Genomic DNA, 12342 nt, shown 5'->3' on the forward strand with positions numbered 1-12342 from the left:
AGATTCTTCCAAATTAGGTCTGTAGTAGTTGCCAATTAATGGCATACGTGTACACCTTTACGTGGCTCATTTCATTATGGGACCAATCATGATAGCCTTCAAAACTTAAATATCTTCACTTTCATGCAACGGTGAACAGTACAACGTTTGGCCACGTGTGTAGATTTTGGGACTTGTCTGCTGACGTGCTCTGCTCTGCCGACAGTTTTCCAAAACCATGCCCAACTTAATCTATGAGAGGAAAAAAAAAGTATAGCAAGGCCTGAATACATAAAAATAAACTGCTTAAATGGTATTTCAGCACTCGAACTTTATCTAAAATTTAATTGAGTCCCTTCACAAACTATACTTATTTTGAGTAATTGAACTTGAAATTGTATTAATTTCAGCAAGACCTGTCACCTTCTTTAGTAGAAAAATACAAGAAATCACGAGATTAAAATTTTGGATTAAGTTCAAAATATTTTATATAATATTAAGAATCTATTAACCAATAACATACAGGGACAAGGGAAAATGCAATCGGTACCATCAAGTGAAAAACACGTAGCACTTGCTAAAAAAGATGAGGGTTCTAAAGAAAGTGAAAATATCCCACTCGAATTGGCAGTGTCACGGCCCACCTGGCCGCCACCTCCACCGCTTTCCTCCTCCTTCCACGGTGCCATGCGCCTCCATTTCCAATCACTACTTCATGTAATTGTTGGCCTTTTCGTCATGTGTTTCTCTGATACATATATATATATATATATATATATATATAACATTGTATGCTTTGATTTCTTTTTAAAAAGAATGTTGTTTGTTTATTTATTTAAAAATAAAAGGATTTTTTTACCTAAAGGATTTAGGTTTAAATAATTACATAGGTACTACGTGTACTCGTTATGAATGATTAAGAAAAAATTTAGACATACACTTCCGTTAAAAATCATTTAATGAAAAACAATGCCACGTAGACAACAATATGTTATGTAAAAATTGAGTCTGAATTGAAATTGAATTTATATAATTATGAGAATAAAAGCGCAAACAAGATATTATAAAGTCAATCAAAATTCATATGTAATTTTAAATTTTATTTCGATATATATAATTGACATGCTTTTACCTTTAGTGTTATGATGGGCTTCTTTTCATAATGGGTTTATTGTAGTTAAATTATATGGACTCTAACCACCTCTCGATACAAAAGATGTTGGGCTCTTACACGTTGGTTAAAACGTGACCCTCTGTTAATTAATTAATCACTAATTAAGCAAAAATTATATGTAAAACATAACACATCAATATTTTAACTTGTGTAATAAGTATTATTAATGATAGTTAATTAATAAATTTTATTTTTTAAAATTGTTTTAATCTAAAACATGTTAAAAATTAAAATGTTCCAAAGAGAAAAAAACGAATAATTATTAGATCAAATATTAAAAATACATTTTAATGTTATACATTTTAAGATGATTAACATTAAAAAAAGGATAAAACGTTAGATGGAATGAGAATATAAGGGTTAAATCAATTAAAAACATAGTAAAAGGGTCAAAGCTTTTTTAATTACTCTTTGGCTAATTACTTAAAAATTCAATTATTTTCTAGTCCATCATTTTACAATACATTAATTAGGTAATCTAATAATTAAAAAACAAAAGGGCGGGATTTAAATAGCAGACGCTACTTATCAGTCATCCAAATAAAACACCAAAAAGTCAACACTCCGACCAGAAGCTCACCATTTGCTAGTCCAAAGCAAGGAGAAGACGACCGATGGAAACTAAAAGCGGTGGCGCCGAGGGAGGATCGGCTTCGGAACCGGCGAACATGATACTCCATAATGCTGTGATCGTCACAATGGACTCCGACAGCCGAGTCTTTCAAAACGGAGCCGTTTTCATCGACCAAGACAAAATCAAAGCCATCGGTCAATCTTCCGAGATTCTTCGGCAATTCTCCGCTCTGGCTCATCACATCATCGACCTCCACCGTCAAATCTTGCTTCCTGGTACTACTTTACCGTTTCAGCTTTCGTTTTATAAGGAAATCGATAAGAGAAATTGATTGGTTCTTTTGGGCGTTTGTGCCGTAGGATTCGTCAACACACACGTGCACACCTCGCAGCAACTTGGTAGAGGAATCGCCGATGATGTTGATCTAATGACGTGGTTGCATCATCGGATTTGGCCGTACGAATCCAATATGACTGAAGAAGACTCTTACATCTCGACTTTACTCTGCGGAATCGAACTTATTCGCACCGGTGTAAGCTTTGGATTAGTTATTGGTCTAATTATGTTTTAATCCTTTATTTTGCTGAAATTTGATATTTAATACCTCTGCTTTATTTTGCATGTTAATTTAAGCTTCAAGTTGATAAGAACATCAGTTGCTGCAGTCAAAGTCATTATGTTAATTTTGAATGGCATAATTTCAATGAGAGTAGTAAATAGTGTCATCATTATGGACTTGCTAACAATATGATGAAGTAATGATTCTTTTTTCTTAGGAATTTTTATTTATCCAACTATCCAAAAGGCAGATAAACTGCTAATGTGTATCAGTCAAGATCAAGATACAAACACGGTAGAATTAAGCCCAAGCATTATATAGTGTGATATTAAATTGTCTACTTTAGATCATGCAACCTAAAAGTTATCGTTTCCTTGATTTTCTCTAGTATCCATCATTCCTGCTCGCTTTCAGCATAGTAGAGGAGTAAATTACATCAAATTAAAGTGGAGGTCAAATTTCATACTCATAAATCATAATCTTTTTCCTGAACTTTTTGGTGATAATTTTCGAAACAGGTCACATGCTTTTCTGAAGCGGGAGGGCAGCACGTGACTGGGATGGCAAGAGCTGTTGAATTGCTGGGATTGCGAGCCTGTTTAACAGAATCGATCATGGATTCCGGCGAGGGTTTGCCGGCATCTTGGGGGATTCGAACAACGGATGAATGTCTTCAGGTTAGGCTTAAAGTGATTAATGTTCCATTTGCAATTATTAATGTTTTATTATTGCTTTTAAAGTTTAAATGCTTTGCATGACCAAAGCTCTCAATTTGCGCAGTCTCAAAAGAAGCTTTACGAGAAGCACAATAATACAGCAGACGGCCGTATAAGGATATGGCTTGGAATTAGGCAAGTTATGAACTCAACTGATCGTTTACTGTTTGAAACCAGAGATGCTGCCAGAGAATTAAAAACTGGCATCCATATGGTACACAACTTCTATTTTATCTTTGTTTCTGCTTTGCAAAGAAGGGGTTAAACGTGGATTATGGAGGGGTGGAGTTTGTTTGTTTTTAAGGTATTTTCGGCTGATCTTCCTCTGTTTAGCATGTTGCAGAGATACCATTTGAGAACCAACTTGTGACGAAAACTCGGAAAGTTGATCATGGGACAGTTACATTTTTAGATAAGATAGGATTATTGCAAGAAAACTTATTGGCAGCTCATACAGTGTGGGTAAATGACACCGAGGTGAGCTGTGTGCTGCTGCAATACTTATGTGTTACATTTGGTTGAACTACAATTCAATGCAATGCACGATTTCCTATCATGTTACCGCATAATGTGCTGAATGGAAGTTGAATAAAGTTAATGTTTACTTTGTTATTGATAAGTACATCTGGTATCCTGTATCGTTTCTCCATCTGTGTCTCATTCTTATTTGTTGTTGTCTAATATTTGTCATGTTTTTCTTCAGATTGATTTTCTTTCTCGGGATGGGGTCAAAGTATCTCACTGTCCTGCTTCTGCTATGCGAATGCTTGGATTTGCACGTGTAAGGGAGATGCTCAATGCTGGCATCATTGTCTCCCTGGGCACAGATGGGGCACCTTCTAATAATAGAATGAGCATTGGTAGGTTTAACCTCTGAAACATGGATTCTTTGTGCATTTTCTGCATAATGAAAACACCACTGTGCTTAGTAGGTTTGTGTGCTTTTTCTGTACTGTGAACAAGGCTTCCCTTTTAGAATCCTGAAAATTCACTGTATGTAAAATATGTTCAGTAGACATTATTTTCTTACAAAATTTGCTGAACTGTGAGCATAAGGAGACCAACTGTAGCATGTATGGTCTACTTCTTAGAATCTTACAACATAAAATGATTATACTGTCATCTTAGAAATGTGACGGGCAACAAGCTTGTTGATCACGACTTTTTTTTTAACAGTTTGAACTTCTTCCTTGCAGTTGATGAGATGTACCTAGCTTCTCTGATTAACAAAGGAAGGGAAGTGTATGCGAAGGGGACAACTGATCCCACAGCCCTCCCTGCTGAAACAGTTCTCAAAATGGCAACCATTAATGGTGCAAAATCAGTACTCTGGGACAACGAGATAGGGTCGCTTGAGATTGGGAAAAAGGTAAAAACAACATCATAATTGATTTAAAATGGACAAATGATTAAAATATAGGACTAAAATATAACATTCAGACTGATTGCTATTTTTGTTACTTATTTGGTAGGCTGACATGGTTGTTGTCAATCCTTTCTCATGGTCTATGTTTCCTATCCATGACTGGTGAGTATGAAATCATTCGTGATGAAAAGAAAGTAAAATTCGATGATTTGTTTTATTAGATTCTTGGTTTTACTTTTCCAGTTGCATACAAGCAACTGGTATTTTGTTGACGATGAAATTTCGTCTTTAATATTTGCAGCATTTCCAACCTTGTATATTGCATGCGAACTGAGAATATCGTCTCTGTAATGTGCAACGGTCGGTGGATCATGAGAGATAAGAAGATCTTAAATGTGGATGAGGTATTAATATTATCTGTTTCATTTCCTCTATTGTCAACTTAATGTTGTTTGTTGATTCATCTATATATATACGGCATACATCCCATGCTCCTGCATCTGAGTTCATTCCGGCACATCCTTTTTTTTTCTTCAACTTCTGATTTATTATGCAGAAGGGGAAAAAAATAATGTACAGGTCCTGTACTATAGCACAGATTTTAGTACTTATACGTTCAAAATAAGCAAAAAGATCCATGTACTTTAGAAAAACGATCAAAACGGTCGTTTTTATAACAACTGAAAAAATTGTTAATTTTATGATGTGGACTTAAGGCATGTTCGCTCGACCCATTGTAGCTTAAAAAACCCTTACTGTTGGATAGGTGAATAGGGTATGAAATCAGATCAAATTAAATGCAGCATGTTCAAGTTTTTCAAGTTACAATGGGTCGAATAAAAATGCCACATCATACTTTAAATTAATGTTAGGTCATTTAACTAATCATCGTATCTCATAAAATTAACAGTTTTTTTTTCAAATGTTACAAAAAAATGTTCATTTTACTCTTTTTTTCTCATTTTAAAAGTAGAAGAACCAAAACACATTCCGCACTATAGCTCAGGGACATGTAGATGCAATTACTGAAAATAGGGTGCAAGGATGAAATCTTAGTACCAAGTTGCTAATGCATATGGGAAATGCGAATGGTGAGTGTATTTCAGGAGGAAGTTATATCATTAGCAAAAGAAGCTTCAAGCAAACTTTTGAAAAGAGCTGGCATCATAATACCAAGCAGAATGAATGTCATGTGATTGTTGGATTAGCAAGAGAAGCCCCTCCATCTCTCATCCCGCTGATAGCCTGATATTGTCACCGTTGGAATGGTATTGTTGTTCTATGTTTACATGAAAGATCCTTGATCTTTGTAAAACTAAAATTTACATAAATAAAAAAATAAATTAAACTTGTTCTGACGTGAGATTAATGTTTCCTACCTATGACATTAAAGGAAATGATCATCCAGTTCAGTTGGTAGAGCACAATGTTCTTAACCTTAAGGTCGTGGGATCGAGTATCATGGAGGACATTTCATAATTCGGAGGTCTCCTACGGAAGTTGCTCTCAATCTAGTGTTAAGAGCAGTCTACTATCTTACCTCCCTTTATCCCATTACATATGGGAATAAGGGACAACCATTTTTTACCTATGACATTAACATACCACTTTCGCCTGATCACGATTATTATTGATTAACATGCTTACAAGTGATAATAGTTGTTTTAAAAATATTATTATTTAATAATCAAACATAAAATTCAAAATTATTAATTTACTTGGGATATGTGACAAAATTTGTTTGATTGTTGAATCCGTAATGGTGTTAATACGAATTTATCTAATTTAAATTTAATATACAAAAATTAAACCAAAAAATATTCAGAAAAAAGCAAAAACATCTAACGAAATTAAAATCGAAGAGGACTCATTCGTCATATAAAACAAAAATGAGGCATCAGAGGATAAATTTTCCATAATTTCAACCCTTCATTTCCGTCTCTAGCATCCTCTGTTGTCTTTAAAAACCCACTCTTATCCATCAGTTAAACTCATCATTCAGCTCCAGATATTTCCCATGGCGGCTTCTTTCGTATCCCTGGTATTTCCCCCTAATTGCCATATCTTATTATACCTTGATTGTTTCCCCCCTTTTGTCATTATCTTGTTAACATTATTTCTTCCTTTGCAGTCAAATGTGGGTTTGCTTTCAGGTCCAAAAACCCTATCAAAGAATCAAACGCCATCGCCAACGTGCAGTGCCGTTAAGCTTCCTCGAAAGCTCTCGGTTTCGTCTTCATCTTCATCGTGCTTCTTCTCTAGGTCATTTCGTCTTCCTTCTCTTAATTCAACCCAAACTAATCCCCGTGTTCTCCGCCATATTCGGGCCAGTGCTGAGGTCAGAGGTTTTGGGTTTCCCTTATTCTTTACTAGTATTTTCTTACGAATTGTAAATTTGAAATCATGGTAATAAAGTATTGATCTTTGATATGAGATTGTAGGTGGCACCTGTAGAATCAAAAATAACAAACAAGGTGTATTTCGATATAAGTATTGGAAACCCGGTGGGTAAACTGGCTGGAAAAATTGTGATTGGATTGTACGGTGACGATGTGCCCCAGACTGCTGAGAATTTCCGTGCTCTTTGCACAGGTTTTGTATATTGTTTTTTTCCCTCTCTAATTGACGTGGTTTTGAGAACATTGTTGTAATTTTGGTATTAGCGAAGTTTTTGAATTGGTGGCAGTATTTTAATTTTCGATTATCGTCTGTTCTTGTAGGCGAGAAGGGCTTTGGTTATAAAGGTTCCGCTTTCCATCGTGTCATTAAAGATTTCATGATTCAAGGAGGGGATTTTGATAAAGGAAACGTGGGTATTCATGCTATTTTACCTTTTTATGTTTCGCAGCGCTACTGAGTTTTCCTTTGAGCCGTTAGTTTAATGTAAAAGCTTGCAATAGTATTCATAGTCTTAGTGGCATCTGAGCCAATAATGCTGCAACGAATTCAGAAAGATCAATGCTTCTAAAACCTGGCCGTTACGATCATACTGGAAGTAGTTAGTAAAATTGAAATTGGTTTGCCTTGTTACCTAGTCTGGCAAACATAATCTCCATGTTTCATGTATATAAAGTATGCCGCCCTTACTCTTTTCTGATGTTGCCAAAAGCTACATATCTGGTTATCATTTGGCATATCTGTGGTGCTCTTGCTATCCTTTCGGGATTTATATATTGATAAATGAGGGGATCTTAAATATATCTGGAGACTTGTTCATCTTAATGACCATTCCAAATCCACAATGGTGGACTTAGGGCTTCGTCTGTAATGTTGGCTTCAACACTTAGATGCATGACTTTCTGTGATTTTAGTTTTTCTTTATCCGTTCTTGGAGTCTCACATGGAATTGCTTTCTGTTAATTTATTTTCATCTTTATTTTATATTGAATATTTGCAATTTCATCGGCTGATTCTTTAAAAAGAATTACTGGCATCTTCCAAGTAGATCCGGAATGTAGGCATTTATCCTCTTCCTAAATCCTAATGCTCAATAAAGCAATGACTTTTCATTTATCATTTATTTATTCAGGGAACTGGAGGCAAAAGTATATATGGACGTACCTTCAAAGATGAAAACTTCAAGTGTAAGCTGATTGTTATTTTTTGTATCAATATAGAAATGAAATTGGCATATCCATGTTTTTGCAAGATTGTGGCATCAGAGGTCTGGAGGATTCATTCTTTAGGATAAACTAACTTTTCATTCTTTAGGATAAACTAACTTTTCATTCTTTAGGATAAACTAACTTATGAAGTTATTATCTCTTTTATCTTCTTTCCCCTTCATCAAAGATATGAGCAGCAATCTCGAGCCATCCGGTATGCTGTTAATTAAACTTTAGTTTGTCAGGAACCACCGGACAATGTTTCCAGATTTCTGTCTTATGGTTGTCATTTAAACTGCCTTTAATGCACAGTTCCTGCATATATTCTGATACATAAATTGTCCTGCAGTAACCCATACTGGACCCGGAGTTGTTAGTATGGCAAATGCTGGCCCAAACACCAATGGCAGCCAATTTTTCATTTGCACTGTCAAGGTATGTGATTACTGTTCAGTTAAAGAATGATGCTATGGTAGCACACTAGTTTTAGTTTTGAGTTTAATGTTGTCATCATAGTTTTACACTCTGGCATTACTTGTTATGGTTGATGGCGATGCTTTAGTTGACAAAAATTTCTGAAAGACTGGACATTGTGGTGGCCGGCATAAAATCGAATAGATCATTGTTAATGGAACATCATCATGTTTATTATCATTTACCCTTTGCTAAACCTCATTGCAAACATTACATTATACTCAAGAACTTATTGTTTCTGTACTGCTCAATCCTAAACCATCTCGAGTACAGTAACGGGTTATTGTGCTTGCATGTTTTTGAGGCATGTTGGCTTTACGTCGGCCATCTATCATCTCCAGTTAGCAATAAACAGGAGCTATTTCCAATGGTTTCTTTTAGTCTTGTGGTTCGGTTATATTTACGTATAGCTTCTGTTAATACATGTATTCATACTCTTGGAAAATCGCAGACACCCTGGCTGGATCAAAGGCATGTCGTATTCGGGCAGGTTTTGGAGGGCATGGACGTTGTTAAGCTGATTGAATCACAAGAGACTGATAGAGGAGACCGTCCTAGAAAGAAGGTGGTGATCAGTGATTGCGGTGAGCTTCCAATTTCCGAACTCTGATTCTAGTTCATCCATCTTTTTTTCCGATCTTCGGATTAGTTTACTCCATATAAAGGCTCTAGTTTAAATGAATGTTGAGTTTCTAGAGGAGGGTTTTATTTTCTTTATCTCATGTATGAATGAATACAAGGAACGATGAACTCTCTACTCAAAGACATTTTGAAAATGACTGAGCTTCCTTTAAAGCCATTTTGTTTCATTTTCTCGAAAGGTTAAAGGGAGCGGGGAGCCAATGGCCATGCAAATCCATCATACATTCTGATGATTTACTATTCTGAAATTGTGTTACATTTCACAATTTCAGAGTGTGATGCCATCAACCCGATGATTAACGTGGATAAAAAAATTAATAACTATCAAATTTATGAATTAAAATTATTTCAGTCCTTAAAAAACGAAAATGATTTTTCAGAAATAATAACAAGAAATTAAAATAAACAAAACTAATTTAATTAATGCAATTAACAGAGAATTGAATAAATTAAATGAAAATGTCTCTTATAATGAATTTTCTATAAAATCTAAACTAAGATTAATTGATAATAAGTTAATTATCGATGATTAAATAAAAAAAGATATTATCAATTTTGACGTAATAAAGAGATTAAAAACAAATTCGTAGCTTTTATTAATAATAGTGGAAGTAGGAGTGAGACCACTTTTCCACTTTCCTCAAGAATTTTTCCTATGAATGCTACCTTCCAACAACATATCCATTATTACATCCTATTCATTTATCAGTATCACAATCAACACATTGTCGCTGTTTTCTTCATTTATATCTTCAGCTTCTTTTTCCTGATCTCACCATGGCTTTCATTGGAGAGGCTGCTCTTTCTATGCTTTTGGGTCTGTTGCTCGGCAAGTCCATCAATGCTGCTCTAAACTTTGTTGCTGATCACAAGCAATTGTACGACCAGCTCAAGGAGTGGAAGTCCGTATTGCCCGATATCAAAGCAGTGCTGAACCATGCAGAGGAGAAGCAGATCAAGGACGAGAGTGTGAAGAGTTGGTTGGAAGATCTCCAAGACTTGGTTTATGATGCGGATGAAATCTTGGACGAGTCTGCTTATGAACAGTTACGTCTCAACCTCCACAAAACTCAGCCTCAACCCAGACTTAGTAAGATACGGTCCTTCCTGGTTTACTGGCAGCAGTTCCACTCCATCCTCATGTCTCTTTAAAAATGCCATGATTCCCAAGATGAAAGAGATCACTGCTAGGCTCAACAGTCTGGCTACACGAAGAAGTGGTTTGGGGTTGAGTGAGATCTTGTCTCAAGCTGCAAGCTCCGAGTGAAAAAAACCGGCCAGGCCACAACCTACTTCTGTGGTGGATGGAGCTGTGGAGTATGTTGGTAGAGACAATGAGAAACTAGAAATGATTGATTTGCTCAAAACTAATAACTCCAATGGAGTTTGTGTCCTTTCCATCGTTGGCATGGGAGGGATGGGAAAAACAACTCTTGCTCAGCTTGTCTAAAATGATGCCAGCTTAGAGGCGTCTTTTGATCATAGGGTCTGGGTATGTGTTTCGATGACTTCGACGCTGTTAAAATAACCAAAACTAGTTTACAATCCATCAATACTTCCTCACCTGATGTGAATGACTTGAATTTACTTCAAGTCAAGATCAAGGAGAAGTTATCCAGAAAAAAAAGGTCCTACTTGTTCTAGATGACCTCTGGAATGAGAGTTACGATGACTGGACCATCTTACAGTCTCCCTTTGGAGCAACGACGAAGATTATTGTAACTACTCGCCAGCAAAATGTTTCATCTATTGTGAATCCAATGAAAGCATTTCACTTGGATAAACTGTCACATGAGTATTGTTTGTCCATATTTACTCAGCATGCATTAAGAGCAAGAAATTTCAGTGGACATCTCCAAATTAAACAAGTTGGAGAGAACATAGTGAGAAGATGCAACGGCTTACCTTTGGCAGCAAAATCCATTGGAAACTTCTTATTCACAATTAAGAATCTTGATGAATGGAAAAGAATATATGAGAGCGAGATATGGGACTTACCCGAAAATCAATGTGGCATAATTCCTGCTCTGCGATTAAGCTACCATCATCTTCCTTCTCATTTAACACGTTGCTTTGCATACTGCTCCATATTTCCAAAAGATTACGAACTCGAAGAAGAGGAGATATCTTGTTATGGCATGCAGAAGGTTTCTTGCAACAAAAAACTAAGCATCAAATTAAAGATGTTGGAAAGCAATATTTCCAAGATATAATGTCAAGGTCATTTTTTCATATATCTGGTAAAGATGAATCTCGGTTTGTGATGCATGACCTTATCAACGATTTGGCTCAGTTAATTGCAGGATATGTAAGCTGCAAACTGGAGGACAATAAGCAACATATGGTTTCACATCGTTCTCGTCATTCATATTATAGTGTCAGTGAGTATGGCACAACATAAAGATGTTTGAAGCATTTGATCAAGCAAATTCTTTGCGTACTTTTTTACCATTAAAGCAAGACTATTGGCGTTCTTATTTTCTGACAAATGTTGTCTTGGCTGAATTATTGCCGAGAATTAGCTACTTAAGGGTGCTTTCTCTGTGTGGATAATAACCGAGTTGCCTGATTTTTTGGGAAAATTTAGCACATCTACCCTACTTCAATCTTTCCCATACTCAAATCAGATGTTTGTCTGATTCCTTATGCACTCTTTACCATTTGGAAACTTTATTATTAAACAAGTGTTTTAGGCTTCAAGAATTACCTTCGAAGATGGAAGATCTTGTTAATTTGCATTATCTCGATATTATTAGAGGTGCGGACTCGATAAAAAGGATGCCTTTAGGAATTGGCAATGTAACCAATCTTCAAATGTTATCTGATTTTGTTATAGGTGAAGGTAATGGACATAAAATTGGAGAATTAAAGAATTTGTCAAACTTCATAGGTGATTTTTGTGTTTCGGGATTAGAGAATGTTAATGGTCAAGATGCAAGGGAAGCCAGGTTGAATGAGAAATCGGGGATCATTACATTGGTACTACAATGGAGTAGAGACTTCCAGAAACCTATAAGGGAGAATGAAGTTGAAGGAGTTGGACTCACTTGGTCCTCAGGAAAAGCTTGAGCAACTCGTCATCAAGAATTCGGTGGCGCAAAGTTCCCTACTTGGATAACGGATTCTTCCTTGAAGAATTTGTGGTCTTTGGAGCTACGCAATTGCAAAAGCTGCAAATCACTAGCACCGGTTGGAAGGTTGCCATCGTTAAAAATTCTTACAATTGGTGGTTTAGATGAGGTGCGCAAGATTG

The 12342-nt window shown here is 35.9% G+C and overlaps 2 protein-coding genes across 2 annotated transcripts; both read left to right on the forward strand.

The window, feature by feature from the left end:
• The first annotated feature begins 1677 nt into the window (after positions 1–1677).
• LOC120127979 (5-methylthioadenosine/S-adenosylhomocysteine deaminase-like) lies at positions 1678–5669 on the forward strand. The gene is made up of 11 exons (XM_039145768.1): positions 1678–2002; positions 2087–2259; positions 2805–2963; positions 3067–3216; positions 3336–3479; positions 3706–3862; positions 4199–4371; positions 4475–4530; positions 4670–4772; positions 5475–5570; positions 5616–5669. The coding sequence occupies exons 1-10, from the start codon at positions 1768–1770 to the stop codon at positions 5562–5564; spliced, it is 1440 nt and encodes a 479-aa protein (XP_039001699.1). The 5' UTR covers positions 1678–1767; the 3' UTR covers positions 5565–5570; positions 5616–5669.
• A 575-nt stretch (positions 5670–6244) lies between these two features.
• Positions 6245–9256, forward strand: LOC120128004 (photosynthetic NDH subunit of lumenal location 5, chloroplastic-like). The gene is made up of 7 exons (XM_039145791.1): positions 6245–6409; positions 6500–6706; positions 6810–6960; positions 7089–7177; positions 7898–7952; positions 8323–8408; positions 8899–9256. Exons 1-7 carry the CDS (start codon positions 6386–6388, stop codon positions 9055–9057), a joined length of 771 nt encoding a protein of 256 aa, XP_039001722.1. The 5' UTR covers positions 6245–6385; the 3' UTR covers positions 9058–9256.
• Positions 9257–12342: the final 3086 nt, after the last annotated feature.

Source organism: Hibiscus syriacus, unplaced genomic scaffold (assembly GCF_006381635.1).
Source record: "Hibiscus syriacus cultivar Baekdansim isolate YM2019G1 unplaced genomic scaffold, ASM638163v2 tig00110474_pilon, whole genome shotgun sequence".
Lineage (NCBI taxonomy): Eukaryota > Viridiplantae > Streptophyta > Magnoliopsida > Malvales > Malvaceae > Hibiscus > Hibiscus syriacus.